Source organism: Pagrus pagrus (assembly GCF_965226575.1).
Source record: "Pagrus pagrus genome assembly, chromosome: 15".
Classification (NCBI taxonomy): Eukaryota; Metazoa; Chordata; class Actinopteri; order Spariformes; family Sparidae; genus Pagrus; species Pagrus pagrus.
Genome location: NC_140199.1, coordinates 21658616 through 21683636, shown reverse-complemented (window position 1 = coordinate 21683636; position 25021 = coordinate 21658616). Strand labels below are relative to the sequence as shown.

The 25021-nt window shown below is 39.0% G+C and overlaps 1 protein-coding gene across 6 annotated transcripts in view; it reads right to left on the bottom strand.

The window, feature by feature from the left end:
- Window positions 1–5535: 5535 nt before the first annotated feature.
- The window catches only part of khdrbs2 (KH domain containing, RNA binding, signal transduction associated 2), a 79269-nt gene continuing 59783 nt past the window's right edge, over window positions 5536–25021 (bottom strand). For 2 of the 6 annotated variants that reach the window (XR_014624285.1, XR_014624286.1), the window contains exons 7-11: window positions 14604–14686; window positions 13652–13710; window positions 11898–11994; window positions 8184–8236; window positions 5536–5620 (exon numbers count right to left, since the gene is read on the bottom strand). Coding sequence is in view for 3 of the 6 variants with exons in the window: in XM_084375802.1 (XP_084231928.1) it covers window positions 8187–8236; window positions 11911–11994; window positions 13652–13710; window positions 14604–14686 (276 nt within the window). In the remaining 3 variants the exon portion in view is untranslated. Of the gene's footprint in view, window positions 5626–8183; window positions 8237–11897; window positions 11995–13651; window positions 13711–14603; window positions 14687–25021 lie in introns of all 6 variants that reach the window. The other 4 variants (XM_084375801.1, XM_084375803.1, XR_014624284.1 and 1 more) reach the window with 3 other exon arrangements.

Below are 25021 nucleotides of genomic sequence, written 5' to 3'. Positions count from 1 at the left end.
ACAGACACAGGGTGCACTATGGGTTGGTAATGACAGCAGCTGCCAGATGACAACACGGCTATAATAAGGTGCAGTTCAGATTTTCTTATATATTTTCCAGTGTTAAGTGCTTTTACTTCAGGCTATAACATCACCAAGCGTTGCTGCGATAAAACTGAACAGACGTGAGTTAATGCTAAAAATATATTTCTAACATTAGAAGCAGGTTGTGTCTTTTTCTGCTGCAAATATTTAATATGGGATAGACTTTCATCTGGCGTGGCCATCTTTACCCTTTTCAAAATATAACACTTGGATGCTTTAGTACAAGTTCAACGTTTTATTGTCCACCAGGAGTATGACTTGTTGTCTTCAGAACACAACCTGCAACACAGAAAAAGAGAGGAGAAACAAACACTAAGAGTCAAAAAGAAGCAAGGCATACATGTTATACACCTGTTATACTCATTTTTTTCCTTTCCTACAGTCTTTTATAAATGTTCTTGTACGTGTAAAAGAGCTTGAAAGGTAAAAAGCCCAAAGTCATCGTCAACAGAAGCTCCTCTACCACAGAAAACACTGCTCCTGAAACGCCTCGTCAGTATTCCCACCTTTAATTCTGTGACTTTGTGACATCACACAACCTTACCATGTCACACATTTGCATAATGTATGCCTAACTGCTAATTTGGCATGTTAGAATTGAATAAGCACAGCTGCTCTGTTGTTGTTAGCGATGCTGGCTCAGGCATGTGTGAGCTGACCAATCAGAGGAGACTGGGTATTCGGGAGTGGGACCTTAAAGAGACCGGAGCTAAAGCAGAGCCTCTCAGACAGAGGGGGAATACGTTGCACTGAGCATTAAAGCATGTAAACCTATTCTAGTAGTGACCCAAAATAAAATAATGAACCAAAAAATTTGCATAATATGTCTACTTTAGAGAACAGCTGAACATTTTGGGACATATACATATTTGTTTTCTTGCCAAGAATCAGATGCAAAGATTGATACCATTCTCGTGCCTGCACACTGATTATGAAGGCTTTTTAAAAAATTTTTTAGCTTAGCATAAAGACTGGAAACAGATAGTAACTGCTAGCTTTAGCTCTGATACAGGGGGGAAAGCATCTGCCACAACATGTAAATATTTTAGTGGGAAACGTTATCAAAATTATCAACAGAATGTGAAGTATTATGTTGAAGAGGTATCTACTGAACTTAGCTTGCTAACCAGCTAGCCCTGTCCTGGCCTGTCCTGGTACAAAGCTCCCACACTAGTGGTGTAGGCACCTACACTTTCCTGGTGCTCCAAGTGCTCACAATCTGGACCACTCGCTCCTCTGCTACCTGAGTTAACAGCTAATGGAAGCTACTGTTAGCAGCATTTAACGCTAACTCTGGTGAAATGCTTCGCCCCCATTTGTTTTGATTATGAATTCCACAGTTGGCAAATTCTTACATATTGCACCTTAAATCCCAACATAAAAGAAATGTAAACACAACAATATGTAGATTTATGGACTATTTATTATTTATTTATTTACTGATTATTTCTAAATGCTCTACTAAACTGACCATCTCGTGCTTAGGGCACAGATATGTTATGACAGTGAGTTTAATCCCCCGATGAAACAAAGCAAATTTCCAAAAATATCCAACTATTCCTGTCAGTCTATATAATGATGTGACATGCATGTTATCTATCTGAATGATCCTGAGGATGTATGACAAATGACACTGTGTCCTTGGTGTGCTGTACTGTAGTTTGTCTATGCAGCGAGCCTTTGAGCCCCGAGTCTGACATTTTGTCTTGGCGCGCATCAAATGCAGTACGGTTATTCCCCCCGATCCACTGGCTGTCTCTTTATGAATCCCCCAGTTATAATCTGTCAACACACATCTGACATTCAGGGTGACGTTCTGTATGGAGATGCAGCTTTTAGCCAGAGACAATCAGCTCGTCCTTGGGATGGAGATGGAAGGAGACAGACCTCCTCACTCTCACCTCAACCTTTTTTCAAATGAGCTTTTATTGTCTTGTTAAGAACAAATAGGTGCAATCATTCGAGAAAATAAGGCGCTAAGCATGAGAGCTGGCACCAAAGAGCTCGCAGCCATCTTTTATTTGTTCACACAGACGTTGACTGAATTAGCGAGTACAGCGTGTTGCATATCTGAGGATGACTCTGTCTCAGCCAGTCTGAACCCACAAACAGATGGTGTCATTACATGACTGCAAAATGTGTTGGTATCAACTCAAGTCTGCAACCTCCATATTCAATCATACATATTCATAAATGTTTTTCTACTTTTTTGTCTCATTACGAAGTCAGTGAACACACTAACACATTATAATTTAGTACATCGACTCAGGAACAATATAGTTCTACACTTTGAGATGAAAAAATAGCAATTCATATTCATAAGACTTTCTTGCTGAGAGTTCAGTGATAACATTTGAGCTACTCTGATGTTTGTACAGTACATATAAAGCTACAGCCAAGCTGTCAGTTTCTTCCTGTTTCTCTGTGCTAAGCTAAGCTAACTAGCTGCTGGTTGTCGCTTACATTTACTGTATAGATAAAGGAGTGGTGCAGATCTCATCTAACCCTCAGCAAAGAAGCAAATAACCTTTAGACCAAAGTTATCTGCAATCTGCGTAACATCGTTATATGTTTTGTCACCACTAGGGATGCCGCGATTTACCGATTTCACAAATTCAAGATTTCACGATTTCACAATTAACCCCATTTAAAGTGTAATGTTTTGTGACCTTAAACATGTTTTTGTTCTCACTCTCAAAAAGACAAAACAAATGCTTTGAGGCGGGTTGGCCGCGGTTTGGCCCTACTTGGCCGGAGCATGTCCATCACTGGCGCAGCTCAGCTCGGCGTGGCTCGGTTGACTCAGCTTGGCCCAGTATAACTGGTAATGGAAAAGCAAATCAGCGTGGCTCGGTTTGACTCGGCATGACCAAAAGTGCTAGCAGGAAAACAGCACTAGTCACCACCTCTAATATAGAACTAGTTACTGTGACCTCTGCTGGAAACAACTTTCTAAGACTCCAACAGGTTCAAGGACATAATATCATTTATAACAGTTCAAAAAATCCATTAGGAGAGGGGTTTTTTAACACTGCAGAACCTGCCTGAAAGAGCTCTGTTTACTGTGGAATGTGAAACATGACCAGCTCACAGCTATAAAGACATTTAAAAGGTCCAAAAGAAGAAATTTAAGTTTTTTGCCGTTGTTGAAGAACCGCTCTAAAGTCGTTTGCCCCCACTGGATTGGACGATAAAATTGTCTCCTGCAGAGCTCTTATATATATATATTATATTCAAAAAACAACAACATTCAGGCTGAAACACATCACAACAGGTTCTTTCTAAAACACTGATCAAATAAACTGCAAATACATAGAGTGTGCTATTCTAATTGTGAAATGAAACAGCAGATACACACGATCACGTCCATACCTGTGAGTCATTTGTCAGTCTATGCCATCTTCATTTCTCTTCCATCATCTTCCCTCTCCAAGTCCACATTCATCTCTGTGTGCCATAGAAAAACGTAAACAGAATTTATCTTTATTTCTCCACAGGAACAGATGCATACGCACTTTCACTAAATGGACTAATGTGTATTCTATTAAGAGTGTTGTGGCTGCATAAACAACGCTGCCAAAGGTGATAAACTTGGCAAACACAACAAAACAAACAGCTGCCTCTTCTTTTATTGCGCTCGAGGCTGCAGCCCACCTCTGCCAAATGGACTAGAATCACTGTGGGTCCATGCGAGCACTAATGGCACAGACATGTGAAGACAGCAACAGAGTCTTTAAGCATCTTAGACCCCATTCGTAGTGCAAAACAAGAAAAATGCACAATGCGTGATGACTCTTTTTTCAAAATCCTTTTTGTAATCTGAATGTGAGAGTTTTATCTGTAAGAAATGCATCAACATCCAGCGCAGGCTCTGGGACTTCAGCTCTTGGCTGCTTTGGAGCTGGCGGCGGACTTGTTATGAAAATGGATCTGAGAGTGTTTCTGGCAAAAGGCTGCATGAACATCACTGGCATAAACAGAGTTTTCAGCAACAGTGAGCACTTCCAACTGTTAGGTGCAAATAAACACGAGAGATAGTTTTAATACACAAGTCACAGACCAAACCTAGGACGGAAAAGAGTTAAAAATTTGACTCATTTACAGATATTTATAATTACAGCTATTTAATCCTCATCATTTTATTCTAGGCGGTTCACCACGTCTCCCCTCATAACTAGACTTGGATTTAATCAGCAATCCTCCCTGAATAACATAAATCCCTATTATATATACTGTATGTCTGAGCTGCTTTATATTCGGAAATGTTATTTTGTTTTCTTCATATTTATTTAATAAAAAGCACATTGTGGTTGTTCATTGCAGCTCTACAATAATTTATCCTGAGAAAACTGCAGTAAAAAATTTACTGTACGTGATCGTTTATTTTGCGACCCAATTGCCAAGTTGTTGGCAATGTACTTTTTGCAAAACAAATCACTTGGTTAGAGTTAGCAAAAGATCGTGTTTTGGTGTCATGGTTTGGCGTTTTAGTCACTAGTCTTTTCCTGTTTTATTTTGTAGTCGGTATCCTTATGTGTCATGTTTTCCTTTCCACTTCCTGTCTTTGTCTGTTTCCCGCCCTTTTCCGCCCTCACCTGTTTTTCATTAGTTAATCAGCCTTCACTCTTAGTTGGTTCGTCTGTGTTTCTCATCTGTTTCCCGGCCCTGTGTCCTGTGTTGCTGCTGTGTTTCTTGTGTCTCCTTGGTTTGTACCGGTTTGTTTCGTTTTTTGCACTCTTGGATTCCTGTTTTGTTGCCAGATTTTTATTGCCTGCCCTTTCGTTTTAGTGGACCACAGCCGAATTGATTTAAGCTCGCCTTTTGTTCTTTCAACCAGCCTGCCTCTGTGTTTTGCGTTTGGGTCCTTTTTTGTAATACATAACACTTGGCCTAAATATGTGTTAGAAAGTTCAAGTTGGCTGCAAATCTCAAAATGTCTTGCTATGTGAAAATGTATTACAAAGGTTCTTTGGCATGTAAAGTGTCCTAAACACAAAAGAGACAGGAGCTAAAACAGAGGGGGAATACAGAGCTGCAGCGCTGGACAGTGTGAGAAAACGGATGTGTTTTTGAGCACTAAAGCATGAAAACCTATACTAGTAGTAACCCAAAATATCTTTATGAACCTAAAAATGAGCATAAAATGTCTCCCTTAAAAATATCCAGTAGTTCGGAACTTGGTCGAAACACAGTCTTGAACTGCGGTCATTGGCTTGGCAGCCTCCTTGCATGTAACTCCACCACCACCTCCTCCACCCTCCAGATATGTAAGTCAGACGATAAACATCTCATGTGAACGTGAACGTATTGCAGAAACGTCTACATTGTATGTAGCATATGTATGACACAAACAAAACCAGCATTTAACCACAGCGATTGGGCTGTGCTTTTCCAACCCAGTGAGGAAAAATGTTTTGCTTTATGGAACCAACTTGAAACACGTACCAAGCTATACTTCCCTGACTGATGACGGGCCCGCACATGTCTGATGGCTGAGTACAATCCTCAGTCCTCTGGGAGCAGATTCTTGTGCCTGCTGCTCTGGAAAGAAGCACAAGTAGAAAATGCTATTTTGCAAAAAAAAGGCAAAGGAAGCATGAGTCATGTTGCAGTACTGCAGAGTTAGGCTGTCTAGTAATTGTACAATACAAGCGAACAGCACTGCAGCACAATGAGTTATCCGCAACAATGTAGAGCTATTTGGCCACCAGTTGGGAGATGAAGCAGACGCAAATACCTTTTTATTTATTTATTTTTGCTAGAAATGTACTGCATGTTGTTCAGACAACTGGGCCATCATTATATAATGACATATGACAAAGCCCACTGGAGACAAATGGTAGCGGCCACGCTTTTATCCCAGTTCAAATGCAACATTTGTTTCATTAACTCTAGATGAAAAGTTTTTTCATTAACTCCACAGTTATCTTGTTTCGAGCCAAAAAACAGATTGTTCCTCCTGAACTTGTTCCTTAATTAAATTGATGTTTCCTTCGCAGCAATTGATCTCCTTTGTTTCGCAAGCTCAGAATAACTTCAAAGCACACACGGCTCCTCTTGCGACGCCCGAGACTGTAAAAATGTTTGCGACTGACTGTTGACCAACTCTTTGTTCTTGATTAAACATTTCTTGTCAGAGAATGAAGATTAAACTACAGTAAAGCCTGCTGCAAATAAAAGTCCTGAGCTCTACATTTGGAAGTAAGTTTCTGTGCGCTGACTTATTTTATGATCAGATGGAAGATGTTCCTTTGTTTTAAAAGAAAACGACTTTGCCTTGGTGTCACGACCGAAGACAGCTTCAATCAACACATTTGTTACATTACAGTAAATAGAATAATTCATCGAAAGAAAATGGCATCTTTGTGCTCGTAACAAATGAAAAATCCAAATGTCTCGCAGTCTTCCAGGAGAAATATATATTCATAACTTCAATCTAAACAACTATTGATGCTGTATCTCACATTTCTGGGTCGGCTTTGTTCATAAATCTTGTTATGCATCGTCAGTACAAGTGTGCAATTAAGCTGCTATGCCTTTGAATGCGTTTTCAAAAAGAATTGCACCTTTGGAAAAATGTGAGGAGAAGGGCATGAATTATGAATGGGTCAGCACGTATCTGTCCGCAGGGATTAAGTGTAGCTGTATTTGCACAGATATGAAACACAGGTTGGGGAGAAAATACATACAAATAGGATTTATTATAGAAACAGCAGAAAGGAAAGATGCAAATAAAGGCTGGTGCAGGAGGAATAAAAAAATTACATTGTCTGGCAGAAATGAAGATATGCAGTTGTAGTCATGCATGTGTAGTAATTTTTTTTTCCTAAATGGTCTTCAGTTTGTTTTTCTACACTCAGTGTGTATAATAATAATTGTATTTATTATATTAATCTAAACCATATCGCACATTTTCTCTTCAAGCCAGCCTCATATAGTAACTATTGTGCTGTTCTACTAACCATATGATTAATGACTTCTAATAGCTTTGCATTTTTACTAAGATTCTGTTTCCTTTATCTCTTTTCTTTCCATTATTTTAATCGCATATCTACGCTTTATTGTGTTATTAATGAGGTGTCAGAGGTACAAAAACTGCACACAGTGTTACTTGTGGTTGATGTAAATGAGCTTTAATGGGGGATTCATGGGAATGTGCAGCGAGATGGAAATTAGATTTCAATCCTTTAACAGTGTGCACACAGTGAGCGACGAGAAGATATTGCTCCTTATCACAAACATACACGTGAACACAGTTTGTCTGTCTCAAGCTGTTGGTTAAAGTCAGAATGTAAAGTCTTTACTCGTTAATTGGAAAATGAAATAAGTTAAGGAGGACAAATGAGCTAATAATGCTCATTCACTGTTAATTATGTCTCATTTAAATGTTAAAAGTGAATGTGAAAGTAATCGGTAGCGACCGCTGGTGACTAAAAATACTGTCATTTGCATTAATGCACATACTTCCATGTCGCCTTGTTTTGTTTCCACCCAAATGTTCAATTTTAGTCGATACAAAAGTCTTCACTGACAACAAATTGTATATGTGTGTGACATATAAGGAAGGAAATTAACAAACATTTTACAGCAATACAATAAAACAAAATAGATAATGAATAGAGGAGATAGAGGAAACAAAATAACACGTACGTTTACAGAATATAATATTTGTCACAAATATATCTTATTTCATTATGTGCATACAGTATAAGAGCAGTGGGATCCAAAAGTCTGATAAACCTGAAAATAATCAGAAAGTTTATGGATTCAGGGAGTAAATGATTTTTGTTCTAGGTAGAGAGGGGCGTTCTCGGCATCAAATCGTGACTAGACTCTGACTCTCAAAATGCTTTACAGAAATGGGATCAGAACTACCAAACACTAAAATAATCTTAAATTCATGGACGTTTTTCAAAGACTAAACTTTTCACTCATATTGTTAAGCTGATATTGTCACCATCAGAAACAATATTATTACATTTGAAACTACGTCATACACAAAATAAGTATCTTGACTAGTGGTCTCAGGTGTTTGGACCCCACTGAATGTAGGCTTAAATACATACGCACAATAAACAATCACAAGGACATGCACTCACCTGTTACCGCCCTCTCTGCTCTGACCAAATCACACAACAGTGTGTGTCTTTATCTGTGGGGAGAAAACAAAACACTATGATAAAGAACACGTCAATCCTTTGTAACAGCAATAATAAAGTATAGACTGACAGACTGCATGCAATACAGAACAGTCATTACATTCCATCACTGTGAAAAAAGTAAACCAGTTTAAATATCATGAATATTTATGAGGAGTTTTGAGCAAATCTTTTGTAATTTATTTATATCACTAATGTGATGTTTTAGTTTCCCGGTCATTATTTTAGCGTCTTTTATTAAAACGTGTTATTTCTTTTATCACAGTTTAGCTGAATTCCTTATGGGCTATTTAAGGGATTTTAATTCAACAGGCATTTATTTGGCGTTAAACAGGGCAGGTTTACTTTTTTTTAAGTGGAAGTTAGCATTTGAAGATTAAATTAGTGTTATTGTTATTTGGGTTACCTGCTTAGTGTTTAGTCTTCCTTTCAGTCCCGTGATCTACACTCTTAATGAGCGCCAGGCTTCAGGTGTACTAATCACAAAAGAGAATCCAAATCGCTAAATAGACTTCAGCTTTGGGGTTTGAAGCACGGAAAATTACAGTGCATATACAGCTTTCTCAGGTTAAATGACAGAAATGCAGAGAGAGGTTAGCAGAGACATTGATGAGACACTGCAGGTCGCTCTTGTTTCATTCAGCAATAACATATCAGAGGGTGAATATCTACATCCTGTATGGTCCATTATGCTCTCCACGAGCCAGCTGAGTGACATTATTATGATAATATATGAGGACTTCTTACCTCTTTTAACTCCATATCATTCTCAGAGTCAATCAGTGTCTGTTTAATGATGTAAAACTTCAGAAAATGGATTAAGAAAAGAAATGTATTAGTTTTTAAATAAGAAGGTGATCAAAGATTCAAGGACGATTGAGCAGGAATATAAATTATTTAACAAATGTGTCATTTGGAGACAGGTTGGTGGGCTTTCTTTATGAAGCAAGTTAGCAGTTACCAGATGTTAAATGGTCTCGGTGTCCAAAAAAACCCCAAAAAACAATTTATCGCTCCATAGCCACCTATTTAGAGAGTCTTACACACTGCGTTGAGGTTTATGTTGTTTTTATTAAATGCTTTATGTACAAATACAGATTACACACAAAAACAAAGCACGCATTATAAATCACACACTGTATATTGCCGACTGCTTTCAATCCAAACAAAAGAAAATGTGTTTTGCACGATTACGATCTCACATATTATATAATTTAAAAATCACAATGTAACTTAGGCTAACTTTAGTCTGCGGTGACAACTCCATGTTGCCATGAAGTCGTCATAAATCAGTTTCAGCAATCAGTTATGGGGGAAACTTGAGGACTGATTTAGATCCATGAACATTCAACATTTTCATATATATATATATATAAAAAAAGAAAACCTAGATCATTTAGTCACTTTGTATTCAGGTCTTCTGTTCTGGAGGGTTTGGGTTTCCATCTGTTGCCTTTAATCCGGTTTATCAGGTCAATTGTGTTCAGAGCAGTGTGTGCTTCTCCGTCTGTCACCATAATAATGAATTTTGCAAGTCATGCAACCAAAAACAGGAAGCTGCTGCAGCACCAATCATCAGGAGCTTTAGAAGGCAAATTAAACTTCTATATAACCATCATTAGTAAATTGAATATTTATAGTTAATTATACTTTAGTTAAGAGTTATTTCACTGCTAACAAGCAATAAAATGCTTATTTACCATTTATTAAGCAATTGTTTATTGTAAAGTTGCAACTGATGTTTATCTGTAGTACTTTGGCCCAATCCCAATACACCCCTCGCCCCTACCAGTTAGCCAAACCCCTCTGTTTTGCACGTTCATGCCCAGGGGTAGGGTGCCTGGATTTTTGGTTGGACAGAGGTGTGTTATGGTCCTTTTCTTTGTAACGAGCATAAAACAATCACTGCTAGTTTACTGATGTGTCGGTTGCCAACTAGCTAGCTAAAATTACAGTGTTATTACTGATTTGTTGCTGATAGTCCCGTATTTTGACGTAGACCAATGTTGAAGGCATATGACGCCTGAAATTTAACTTAAGTCCAGCAGCGAAGTTGCTGAACTCAGTACAGCTCCTCTAGTATCAGTGCAGACTGGCAGGGTATTAGTACAGGTTGCTAATGTTATTGACCAGGTAATGAAACTGTGTTCTTTTATATTTGATGACTTGATTGACAGCACAAGTTGTGAAGGAACTGTCAGCGTCCATCCATCGGTGATATGGCAAATGGTATTGTCATAATACCAGGAATGCCACATAAGAAATCACCACAGCTGAAGATGACATAGCAGAAATGTATGAGGGTCATTGACGTATGAGATGTATTAAAGAGTTGTCCCATTTCATAGGGGGAGATGTCAACCACTACCCCCTGTCATTCTGTTCTGAGGGGCACTTGAAAACAAACTTTAAAAATTGGAAATAGAATTGAGCCTTTGCAGATGGTTAATAAATACCGTCTTGTAAATCTATAAACATTATTTTGATAGCCACTATAAAGTTGCACCTGATGTTTATAAACCAATTCAACCTTGAACAATTTTCCATCTATTTATGATGGCTGTTAGTAAGTGTTATCATATTTGTAAAAGAAATGTGTCTTGAATGAGCCAGTCTGAATCTCACATGGTTTACGTTTCCGGTACAAGGATTGAATCTGTAAAAGATCCACCTACACCAGATTGAGCTCACTGTCAGTGAACTGTTGGAGGGAGGTGACGGAGGCTGAGAAAGGATTATTTTAAATGTGAAGTGCAGCGTCACCTTTGCTCTGCAGCTCTGGCTGGACTCGCCCAGCCTGTAAAGTAATTTTGTCGTCACCACAATGAGCTACATCGGGCTTGTGGTGTGTATTCTGTCAATATATTAATATTTATAACGCTAGATCTAAAAGATAGTAGCCTTTGGGGTATTTGTGGAAGTGGCTAAAATGAGAGAAAATCAGTCTTTTGCTTGGCTTTTTTTATTTTTTTATGGCCTCAAAGTGGAAGACAACTGACATGGGATGTCCCCCGATGCCCTGACAAAAAGCTTGTCAGATCGTTTTTTGTTTTTCTCTCTCCTAGTCTGACAACTCTGATGTTTTCTGTGACACCGGCCCACAGAGCACAGAGTACTGTACACATAATGAAGCGTTTTGCTTCAGAGGATGTTGCTGGCGCTGTCTGTAGATCGGTGAAGTCACCTGCTTACTTTGAGTGAGTTGTGACATACATATAACACTGCTAACCCCTGATTGAAGGCAATACATGGAAACTCATTTATCAAAATTTTAGATGTAACTCAAGAAAAAAATCTGCAGTTTAATGTCAAAAATCTGAAATAACTACAGTTTTTCGGGGATATCGAGATGAAATGAAGGCATTTATAAACAGCCAATTTTAATAACAACCTTCCTGTACATGGATGAACCTGGATGAGAGTCTCTTTTCATTACCGCTCTACATTTTCAAAACAAAGGCTTTGAGTAAAATCTGAATACTGCTAAAATGTTAAAGTTTGTGGATTAATGTGCTTTATGGGGTTATTCTTTATTTCAATTTCTGAAGGAGATGGACAAAAAAAAACAAACAAAGCAAATGTTACAACATTTTTTATGAGGAATTTAAAAAATATATAAATAGTTTGAAATTGGAGGTCACATATCTGGAGCACCTTCAGTATCTACCATAGGGATGTTTTCTGTAGCCCCCTCTTGTCAGCCGTAAAACTGGGGCTTTGAGGCTGGGACGTGAAGTCGGCCACTCCTCCTCTGCAGAAAACAAAACAGTTAAAACACAAGGTTCGTGTCACAATGGCGTCCTATACCGTTCTCTTATGATCCATTTAACCAAAGACAAGAATATTCAAGCAAGCAAATCCCATCCCAGGTACTATGGAGGCTTTTCTCCACGGAAAATTAATTTCATAAGCTCTCTGCCCTCTGTTGGCCCAACGCTGACTGTCAGCAGCTCCTTCCTTATGGGGCCAAATCACATAGAGATGCCCACCGCCGCTGCTGCATGCCACATTGCTCTGCTTCCAAATAAGAAAGTGTTTATGGAGCAGAAAATCAAATCATTGGCCCCTTGGTTTTGGTTTGGTCCGACCTCAACACCCCAGTGCACAATTCATCGTGCTGAAAATGAATGAGGCTGCAAACCCGCTGTGGCAACTGGCTTATCGCTGCCCGCTGTTATGTGACAACCTTGTAACTCCACTTTTTGGTGATTTCGACATTTTTGCTTGAATTGAAGTTGGTCTGAGAGAATGCAAAGACTCTTTTGTTCATGCAGCCTTGTGGAAAATGTGAAAAGACAAAGCAACTTTCTAAACAGTTGGTGTTGCGGAGATACACGCAGCGTTTTGTGCAGCTTTCCTGGAATAAGCCAACGACGGCACTTCTCCAAAAGGCGAAACACTCCACCTTTACAACGGGCATCGGTTAGCCCCCTGAGCTTCCACTGGCACATTTACTGTTCCAGGCAAAAGCAGCTCGTAGCCAGAAAGGTAGGAGGGGTGATGCATGCAGGAGCGGCTCCCTGGGTGAGGATGATTAGAAGTGGGCTGAAACCGCGAGGCTTTTTCCTTTGTTTCTCTGCTGTGAAACATCTTTTAAATATCAGCGAAGCAGCAGCCAGGATTGTGTGGCCAAGACTTGTTTTTTTGTTCTCAGGAATTAATTCAAATAAGGTCCAAGGATGTTTCCTGAAAAGTTTGTTTTAAGGATCCTGCACTGTGTCCACAGATGTGACTAATTATCTTTAACAACAGAAGCAGATTGCTGATGCGAAATACTACTGGCTTGATGTCAGGCACAAGGACGGGAAACATGTCAGGGAAGGAGTTGTGACTGTACACTGATGTTGCATTGGAAATAGAAACAATACTGATGCCACCGGATGTGACTAACCTAAGTATTGTGTAGAGCTACAACTATGAATTATTTTGTTTTTTGAATAATCCACCATTGTTTGATCTAATAATAGTGAAAAATCAATTTTTTTTTCTAATCACAATTTCCTAAAGCCTGTACATCTCAACGTTTTGCTTGTTTGTTTGACCAACAGTCCCAAACTCAAAGATTTTGCATTTCCAATCGTAAAAACTGAGAAAATCAACGAATCCTTAACATTGAGAAGCCAGAACCAGAGAAAGATTTAGCATTTCTGCTTGAAAAATTACTTAAATGATCTATCAGACATCAAATGGCCAAATCATTTTAATGTAAACCAACTTATCATATAATAAAATACTTGATACCCTAATAGTGTGATAATGACGACTTCACTTTTGCTACATTAAACAATTCACAGTGCGAGCAAGAAGAGAGAGAAGGGATGCCACATTACAAAGAGTGTGATGTTTAAATTAGTGATAACCGGCTCACAAAAAACCTTTCTGCTAAGCACAATATAAGCTGTTCTTACCATAGTTGTTGTAGGATTCATCACCGGGTCCGTGTCCATATTCATAATATTCTGAAATGCTAAATCAGACAGAGTGGAAACGTTAGTCAAAAAATATACAACAAAACCAACAATGTGTTCGTCCGTCTTTCTGATGACTTTCTGACCACACACTGACATAGTGTACTGGTCACTCAGCCCAGAGCCCATTGGTTCCCACTCAAGACACTGATTGTTAAACAAATATATATTTCTTGACTACAAAAAGGCTCAGTGATTTTCTAAAACAGCTGGGCACTGTATTTTTTGGCACACGTTACTCAAACAGTAGTAAATAGTGGGGATTATTTTAAGATGCAGATTAATACAAATTTGGTGCTCTTGAGAGTATTTACAGCAGGAAGACGGGGATATGTGGGATTAACTACATGCGCCCACGTTGCTCACTACTCACTGGTGTTATTTTAATCGCTTTACATCGTACAACAATGAAATTGTACGAAGAATTACGATATTCATGAAGTAAACAAAGAATCGATAGAATATCGTATCATGATGTAACTTGGGATTTACACCCCTAGTGCCCACGTTGCTCACTTTTGTTGCATTTACAAAAAGGAAAATCTATGTCAAAAAGAAACATGATATTTCAGGCTTTAGATACACTTTTCATGGGAATTGTTGACAATAAGAAAAATATAAACATCACCAGGCTTATTACAAATATACAAGGTGCTAATTCATGGTTCAGGCAAAATGTTGCGAGCAAACAAAAAGTGAAGGTCTTAACCTATTATTAATAAACATATGTAATGCTGAAATGTATTGTACAGCAGTGAGATGCAGTGAGACAGCAGGCCACAGTGGATCTTTCACCGGTTGTATTGTAACAGTAGACAGATGGTGACTGAAAAAAAATGTTGACTGAAATGCTTTGTTGTTTATGCAGCGTGTGTGTGTGTGTAAACATCACCTCTTTGATTGATTGCTGTAGTTATCCTCATAGGCTTCGTAACTCTCGTCATCATATTCACCACCATACCCGTCATCGTAGCCCTGCGAGGAAACATGCAATAAGCATTAACCTCTACTTGTCTCATTACCTCTACCCAATCTGACTGCTGAGAGATTAATGTATAAACAATCAATACTCAGTTCCACAGGCAAGGTCCATGTATTTGTGTCCATATCAGGAGAGGAAACAGGAAAAATATCCAACAGAGATTATTGATTAAGGTTTACAGGGGGAAATGTCTCAGTAGGGGAGCCTATGGACACCATCTGAGTCTTAAACTGCAATATGGATCTTTACTATTGATAGCTACTGGAGAAACAGGCATTAAAACTCATTTAGTACGAGTAAAGTCACGATCAATAATAATAAAAATTGAAGCAGCAAGCACGGTAAAGACTTCTTAAATTCATGTACAGTTTTATAGATGCTTTTGTAACCACATTATTGAATAGAAGAGCCCCTTCTGTGAAGCTGTAGAGCAGGTAACACACAAATTCACATTACTCATTTTTCACACATAGCACACACATAGCACAGAGCGAAGATCATTCTGTGATAGCAGTGAAGCGAGGTGTCTGCACCATCAGAATAGGAAAACCAGGCAAATGTTTGTTGCCCCCCGAGAAGAAATTGGATGAACAGGGCCCCCTGATGGCCACTCATATTGGCACATTTGACAATGACCATGTTTAGGTTGCCAACTTTCCACCTTGCCAGAGACTACGAATAAAAAATTTACAGTTATGTTCATTATTATGCACCGTCCCTGAGAAACAAACTGAATAAATGAAATCGCTTGCCTCATAATAAGTTATTTACAATCTGCCAATGTTGAAGTTGCTTCGTTTTTAATTCAAGTTGGAATTTTTCAGGGTTTTTTTTCTGTTATTTTTATTTTAAAAATTCGACTAATTCTAACAATGGAAATTGCAAAAAAAGAAAGATGTCTGATTTTTTATAACATAATGTTGATGAACTCTGGTTGAATTTTTGCCTTGGGCCCCAACAGACTCTGGAATTGCCACTTGCCAACTGCACAGAGCCCAAACAACACTAAAAGACAACTCCACCCCCAGCTGCAGTCCTTCAGCCTTCTGCTGTCTGACAACAGATACAGGAGTATCCACTGCTGTACCACCAGACTGCAAAGCAGCGTCTTTCTGCAGACTGAGAACCCTGAACTCACCCTCAACACTTAACCTTAAAATAGTATCATGATATTTTAGGTCATATCGGGATATACAACATTTTGAAATCTTCACAAAAGCATTTGATAAATGTTATGATTGGGCTACAAAATCAAACACCACAATATTTTTGACCAAATAGGCCCTCCACCGCCAATACGGCAGCAATATTGTAAGGATGACTACTGGTACTTTCACAAAATATTACCACAATAAGATTTCTGAACAATAACCATCAGTAATGGGGATAAGTATAAGTATTGGAACAAGTGGAACAGTTTGGTAAGTTCAGAAAATGACAGCCTTTAAAACCAGGGAAAGACAACCATATGCCATAACATGATATAACGCTATCCAAAATCTAAGACGATATATATTCTCATATCACGATAACGCTATGTATCATATATACTGCCCAGCCCTGCAATTACCATTTCGCTGTACAACCCTGTGTTGTAGCATGACAAATAAAATGAACCTTGAACCTTGAAAGACTTCTGCATATCACAATATGCATCATAATGTCACTGAGTTATAAAAAAATGTTGTCAACATGCAGTTTTAAATTTGTTTTCTCATCGTTTTTGCCAATTTCTGTGTTCAGCCTCAGACTGTTTTTCCCTCCCGGTCTGTAAATCCCGTTAGCGACTGTTTACATCTACAGAGGAGTAACATGGCGTTGGAACAATTCAAGTAAACATTATAACTCCGTTAGAAGAAGAAACCACGGAGGGGCTGACAAAGAAGCTTATTAGATCAAAAAAACATTAATATTAAATTGGTTACTGTGGCATGTAAACACACATCTCAATCCTTCCACTTTACACTTTTGTCTTTTGCATAAACCATCCAATGTTCGCTTAACATCATCAATTTAGGATCAAAGGTTCTTCCCCATGTACTAGACACTGAGTGGGTTACTGCACCTTTTCATCCTTTCATTGCTAGTGCACTCAAGGGTGTAATTTTCGCTGGGGTGAGGGTGGACATGTCCCCCTCACTTTTCAAAATCCTATTTTCGTCCATCTCAGTTTTACAGTTGCAGTTTATTTTCTCTCTAAACACAGCAACATCCTTTGAATGTCCTGCTGACTAAACCCATATCAGAGGGAGGAGTTGTTCAAAATGTTGAAACACTCATTAGTTATGACTGTGCACTCCAAGCAATTAAGTTTAATGAGCAGAAGTGAGTGCTTATTAGACTTTTCGCCCTCAGTTTTGCCTGTCAGGCAACTCTCAGGCTGTCTTATCACGTTGGAGAAGGTTTTTGTGACAATTGCAGCAACACATCTAATGTCCAATTTTCATACTGCTACCATTATTATGAAAAGCACAACACTAAATTGCTATGAATGCATGTAAATGCAGGAAACACCAAAAGCCTCGGACTTCACAGGGTCCTCTCGACCTTTAAAATCAAACCTACACCCCTGTGAGGACTGAGGAGAAAGTACTTCACATAATTATCTGTTAAATGGTTTATTCATGACAGCTGGATAATCAGTCTTAGCGGACCAAAGGTTCATGTAAACAGCTTAACCTGAATAACACCTTTACTGGAGCAAGGCCGAAGTGTAACCTCAGCTATTATCTGCTCTTGTAATTGTTGGATCTTGCTCATTTAAAGATTTAGCGAAGTTGAAAGCGCCTATGTTTCTTTTTCATCGTACTCTAATCTCCTCTAATCCTTTCAAAGCTCGCTTTTTCTAATCAAACTACCAACGTACATGCAAGTGTTCAGTTGCTTTTAGACGTCGAATATGTTTAGAATCAAAATGCGCTGAAAGCCTCAGTGAAGCTGGTTTATGCCAGACGTGCTCTCAACAGCTCCATGTCTGCCTGTAACAATAAGGTAATATCATCCTGCTTTAGGTGTGGCTGCTTGCGATAATGCTTTGTGACACAAAGGCAGACGCATCGTCGGTGTGAAGGACATCAAGTGCAGCAACACAAAAGATATTATATTTAAGGCACTTGTACACACTCTCCCTCTCCTGTCTGGTAATGCTGATTCAAACAGCTCTGGTTCCTGTGTGGCTTTATTTGTATGAACATGAATTTCACTAAATTAAAGTTAGGGATTATGTCAGGGATTAAGTTGTTCAGGGGATCCAATACTTCTCTATTTCTTGCATGAGTCTCTCCCCACAAAAGGCAGAGTCAGAGACCCGCGTATCTCGGTAATTGACTGTTTCGTTTTGCAATCCCATATGAAAAAATCGCTCCACGCTGGACCATAAATGTAAAGCAAGCAGTGGATTAATTTCAGTCAAATGTGTTATAAAAATAAACCTGCTGTTACGTAAAACTTCTTAACAGTATTAAATGGGTTATTTTTACCGCTGAACTCCTGCCTTCAGACATAAAAGGAAAAGTCAGTGTTGTTTTTAGTGCATTAGACACACAAAGTAAATAAGTGATAGGGACGGTGAATTTATTTGAGCACATCACAGCCTGTGTAGCTGTTGGTTTGCTGGAAAGATACTGAGCTCACCATGAGGAAGGTTTTGATAAAGGCATCTCAGTGTCATGCTGCTGTTTACACTTTCTAACACAGCAGTTATCCAGTTTATGCTGCCTCATCTAGAAAATGTTGCTTTTAAAAATATATTTCTAAAGAAATACTGAAGCTTTGGGTCAGACTGTTGAGATTTATTTCAAAACCTAAAAGCCGTTGCATCCAAGTAAATCTGAACGAGACTGACCTTTTGGTAAAAATTGCAATGTAAGTGAAGGTTAATTTAGCATTTTATACACACCTCACTTAGCAGCATTTGTCGGGGTTGAGTCAAAATGTGAGTCTCTCCTCTCTCCCATAGAAAACACCACTCCTGAAACGCCTCGTCAGTAGTCCCACCTTTAATTCTGTGACTTTGTGACATCACACTTTCTTACATGTTACACATTTTCGTAATTTATGCCTCACGGCTGGTTTGGCACGCAGGAATTGATTTGGCGCAGCTACTCTGTTGTTGTTAGCGGTGCTGGCTCAGGCATGTGTGAGCTGACCAGTCAGAGCAGACTGGGTATTCAGGAGGAGGGGCCTTAAAGAGACAGGAGCTAAAACAGAGCGTTTCAGACAGAGGGGGAATACAGAGCTGCAGGACTGGACAGTATGAGAAAACTGATGTGTTTATTGAGCACTAACGCATGAAAACCCAAAATAAAATTATGAACCTGAAAATTAGCACAATATCATTATTTAGGAGAAGTCTTTGAAGAAGACCAGCTGATTTTTTTTTTGGCTTCTTGCATCTGATATCTTTGTTTGCTAGTCTTAATAAAGACAACAAAGCACAACCCATGTATATACATGTACGGTTCTAGATAACAGCATTTGTATGACAATTATTATATTTTACTCATTTGTTAAAGTCTAACAGGGACAATACAGCTAAGCATTGTTTGGGAGAAACAATGCAACAAATGTAGTATCTAATCAGGCCTTTTAATTAAGTGTGAGCTGAAAGAAAACAGAACAAAATGTTCATCACACTCTGACTTATCTCTCTGCTGACCTCACTGTTAGTTTGACCCCCAACACTGGCTGCACTGAGATGCGACAAGCCGCTATATGTAAATAGTCCGGCCCCTAATTAACGAGGCTTTATTCTTCTGGTTTGACACTCATCTACGAAAACAATTAACACTGGTCCTTTCTAACAAGGCAGAGGAAATAAATCAAATGTTAACACAAGGGTGGAGAGTCCTCGCTCGGTGTAATTAGGACAGCGAGGAACCTAAAGGCCCTTAGCACTGTGCTTCATTATCAATTGACAACCTGTATGTCCCCTGACAGTGACTGATCTTCATAGGGAGCTGCCCGTGAATGCCTCTCCACGCCGCAGAATGGAGAGGAAAATGAGATTTGCAGCCTTTTGTCTCAGTGAATAGATGCTGCTCTTCACTGCTTTCTACCTGTGCAAATTCAATCAGCATGCACCTTTTGTTGTCGCTTATACACTCAAAGTATGAGTCTACTTTTTAATATATTTACTCAGACTGTCGCGGTGAAATTAGATTTTCACATGAAATAATTACGATGAGATGGATTTAAGAATAGTGACATTAAACAGCACGTTCATCATGCTGGCTAAACCGAGGCTCTAACAAATCAGAGTAGTATTTCTCAGTTCTGCTTGTAGAGTTTAGCATTAAATGTACCTGCATCTGTCTGCTTCTTCCCTCGGTCTCGGTCCCTGATGATACGTCTCAGGTCATTATGCATTCTACCTGAGTTTCTCTTCTATTGAATAATCGAGAGGCAGTGTGTGTCATACATCTGTTTTAATAAACAGCAGGGTTCTGCATGGAGAATTTCCATAATTAATCTAACAAATGTAAACTCAGCAGTGTATCTGAACCTATTGTCATAAAGCAATTACAGCAGATGTGCATAACGGTGGCCTGAGAAACTGCTCTCCTTCCAGAAATACACAGAACCTCGCGAATCTCACGCATCTTTTATGTTCATGAAATAGATGATATGGGGAGAATTTTTCCCCCCATTTCAAAAGGGTGTCCTTTTGCTTTTTCCACAGTAGATAGATTAGACTTTTTTTCTTCAAAGCCTCCCAAAGCTCTGTGTTTAATCACATTATGGCATTTCCCGCACTGCCTCGGTATGGTTGCAGGGCTCAGGTTTAAAAAACCCAGCTATGCCTTTCAATTTTTACCCACAATTTGTACAATTCATGGTCTGCTGTCGGGGACAGATCCCTGTATCACTCTCAGATTCCACTCTTCCATCATCAGCCCTGACATTAAAAGATAAGATTTGATCCTGGGATTTGATCTTTAACATTAAACTGAGACCGTGTTCCCTCTCTACACAAAACGCCATCAATCACATCTTTTAATCTCCCTCTGCTCTCCCTTTGCACTTTTCACATAGAGGAACTTCCGCTGTGAAATGTCCCCCTGCTGCTCTTTCTAGGGGGATTATGGAGCTTCATTCCTCACTGCTTGTTTAAAAGTCACAAAATCATGCTTATTAGTGGTAATTTTGCACTTAATCAGCAACTTAATCTACTCAAGTACACCTCAGCACTACACCTAATAACATGTCGCAGTAAGGCAGCTTTCATTTTCTGATGCACAAGAATCAGGCTGAAGTAAGAGCTCTCTTTTATGTGGCGAACCATTAAATATAAATGCAACAAAAACACACAGTCTGAAGAGTGTTGCCACAGATCACGTCACACACTGTAAGGGCGCAGTGGTGGAAGGAGAGGAAGTTTCTGCAGTGCATTTAATAATCTCTTATTTCACATTGAACTCAAAGTGACTGCACACAGCTAAAGACCTGCAACGACTCTAAGTGATATGCCTGTTCAGACTTTAAATAAAGGCAGTGCCCCATTAGATCACATACTGTACTGTGCACACTGTACTGTAAGAGCTCGATAGTGGAAAGAACTGTTCTCTGGTTCAGCTGTAAAACAACTTTTTATGCAATTTTACACAGAGAACAATGGCTGGTTGCTGAGCGAGCAGATAACGTATCACTGGAAAACAGACATCTTTCAGATCTGCCTCTTATCTGAGCACTTTATCATAGTAAAGATGGGAGCATCATTGCTGATTGCGTAGCTACTTTATGTAATGAAAATGGCAAATAGTTTTAAAATAATGTGATAAAAGCTAACCCATCATTAAAGAATATGTAAGAATTGGATGGGGATGGGCTGGGGCCAGCTGGTTAGCATGCTAACTCCAGTGGATACACCTGCAAAACAATACATAGGGCCAGATCTACTAAGATCCCAAATTGCTTGTACTAATCTGCGTGCGCGGTTTGCAGGCGATTTGCTAAGAGTGACTGTGTTAATGACAAGAGGTGCAAACGTGTTGGAGACACGCCTATTTAAATGAGGGTTTAGCATGTTTCATGGTTTTCAGCATGGCGAGTTTGAGAGAGCGAAAGCGCAAAGTGAAATTTGACCCTTTGGAATTAATAGTGTTGGTAGAGGAAGCGAATAAACATTTCAATGAGCTGCAGCTAAGGAATCTGACGGTTGCGTAGAGGAATGCCGTGTGGGAGAAAATCGGTGAAAAAGTTAATGCTGTTGGAGAAAAACAGGCGAAAAGTGGATGAAGTGAGAAGGAGATACCAAGACATCAGAAGAAGAACAAAGGAAAAATTGGCGTATAATAAAAGGTCTGCAAATACAACATGCTTCCATTATTTCGGTGTCTCCTTCCATTGTATTGGCGTCTCCTTCTTGCAGTAATAACCGCAGCCATGTGTGCGCAATTACGCATACAAACCGTTTGCACCTCCCTTTGAGACATGTTAAATATAGATGCAGTTTCTATGAGCAAAATTGCTTTTAGGTTTAATAAATCACTTTGCGTGTGCTAAATTAATATATTTACATTTTCTCTACCCAGAACACGCACAATTGCGTGTAAACGCCCCATGTTGCATAGTCATTGCTGCAAACGTACTAACTGGATGCAGACGTGCTATTTTGCACCTTTGACAGACGCAACCCTTTTTGCGCACTGTTGATAAATCAGTTTGTACAATTCTTTGCATGTGCAAGGAGTTTGCACAAGTTTTAATACATGCAAACCTTTAGTAGATCCGGCCCATAGAGTAGAAGTAATCATGTCAAAACTGCTATTTCTGCATTCTGTTGATATTTTAGTACATTTTCTAATGTTTTCAACTAAAAGAATTAAATATTGCATGTTTAACTGCCAGCATTTTTAATTATGGTTGCCTGTTCCAAATGTACCTAAAGCCATTTCAGGGTATTGCATCATAATTTACCACAACATAGGAATCATGAGGATAAAATGTGCTTTGTATGTTTTTAAATGATCAAATGGTCTTTATAAATAAGTAAAAGAACACTTAATGGACCGGGTTTATATTTTATGTGGTAAATTGGCCGAATGATCAGTTGATCTTTTAAGGATTACTCATCACTACGGGGCTTATCGTTTTATCTGAAACGACGCTGAAAGCTCACTGGTGCAGAGATATCCTACAGACATACAGCAGATGATTTTTGTGGCACTTCTGCTCCAGTCTTTCCTCAGAACTGAAAGCCTGAATGTCATTAGCTGTGTTTATATGGACCATAATATTCCACTAATATTCAGAACAATAGCCCATCAGAATAACACTGCCTCATGTAACCTCCTCCGTCGGAAGAGCCTGATCTGATCCGGCACAATTTGAATGAACACTCAATCAGATCTAGATGGGTTGTTTAAACCTTTGATAATCTGTTAAATAGGAAAATATTAGCACCTGATAATCATGTAAACTAAATCTCACATGGGGCTAATACTAGATGCTGCTTCCGGGAGGGACAGAAACATGGAGGTAGCAAAATCGGATCGCTTTATTTAGCATCCATGTAAAAGTCGGATTGAAGAAATACTGTATGACAACATGCAGAGAATCTGTTACAAAACTGAACCAAGCCACATGATGAAGCCGGCACATTGATGTTGAATTCAATATTTGTAATCAAATATTTGATTCCATAGAGGTCACACCTCAATGAATTCAGACTGAAACCTCCTAAACTCCCTCCACGGCGAAACACTCCCTCCACTTCACTTCCGAATCGTTGCTATCCTTTAAGAGCAACAATAATGGCCACTGTCACTGTATTAGTTTTATGACGCTGACAGCATGACAGAGTCCATTAATCACTGCAGTCTCCGGAGGACTCCCTGTAACATGATGACCTGCTCCACAGCAGAAACACAGCGACTGTTTAAGGAGAACTTCACCTCAAATTGAGGAGAAAACAAAAGTCTGTCATCCATTTACTCGTCACAACGGCTGCAAACTGCAGGACGCATGCATCACTGTGACTACATATGTATGCGCTGGGTATGAATAAGCAATCCTATGCAAATGGGATTGTGCTGCGATGTTAATAACTTGCTGCGTTTGACTGTGGATAAAAAGGCTGAGGGACAAAGCAACTCCAAAGGAACAAAACAGTGGCTGCATCAAGGATTTAGCCATGTGACCAAGAGAAAGAATCCGTCGTGGATCCTTTTATGTTTCCTTTATTACTTATTGATAAGAACAATCCATTCATAGTGTATTGATAAATCCTCAGAGTAAAGTGTTATATATACAGTAGTATGAAGTGATCTTAATCAAACCCTTTTAGCTCTTAATAATCAAAAAGAGCAAATGTGTTTCCTGGATTATTTACATAAAACCAACAATATTTAGATAAATAATTGTAGAAAGCAGAATTAGAATTATTAGCTTAAAGCAGGATTTTTTTTTCCTGGATGTGGACTAATTAAAGCCATCTTTGTTCATGCATAAATTACTTATTGTTAATTAACTGCACAGTAATTAACTATTAACAAAGTGGTGATCAGTGTGCTGTAGCAGTATTTTGATAAAACCTAATTTACCCGATTCTTACCTCATAATTATTCTCCTTCAATGCCATGCTCGCTCGTCATTCTGTCAAGTCAAGCAGATGCTGCATTGTCATATTTAAAGGACGAAGCTGTAATTATTCCACGTTTTTCTCACCGTCAGGAAATTACAAAAGAGAGAACGAGGGTATGCTTCTCCATACTCTGTGATCCTCTCCTGTGGTTTTAACGGAATTGTAGTTTTTCGCAAATGTTAGTGAAACAGGAGTAAACTGCGTGCTTTGTTTGGGGACTACTTTGAGCGGTGGTGTAATACACATTTGGCGCTCCAGAGAGTTTTTACAGAAGCAGTGGCTTGAAAGTGTGCCCCTGTTTCGCCCAATAAAGAAAATGGCGCTTAGTCTGACTTACTGATGTGTTTTTAATAGTTTTTGGACAAGAATGGAGCTCTGTGGCACAAAGGAACACGACTGGGTACACAGACAGAGCTCGTTAGCAGGTCCAATTCCTTGCTGGTTTTGTTGTTTTAATGGGATTTGCGGTGGGAAAACACGGCACACTCTTTAGAAGTTGTTCTAAGTTTAGGTTGTGTGCATGTATAAAAACAGACCACAAGTCTGCGTTTCATGCCAGAACATTTCTTGTCGATTGGTTGATGCACTTGCAAGTGTTCGAAAAAAGAAAAGACTACGCTCTCCTGTGGTCGGTCGCTGTTCTTTTTTTTTTTTTTAGAAATGATCACGCCAGGATTTGTTGATAACAGGACAAATATAAAACATTAACAGCTGTATCCTCAGTCAGCTTGGCCTTGAATTCCTT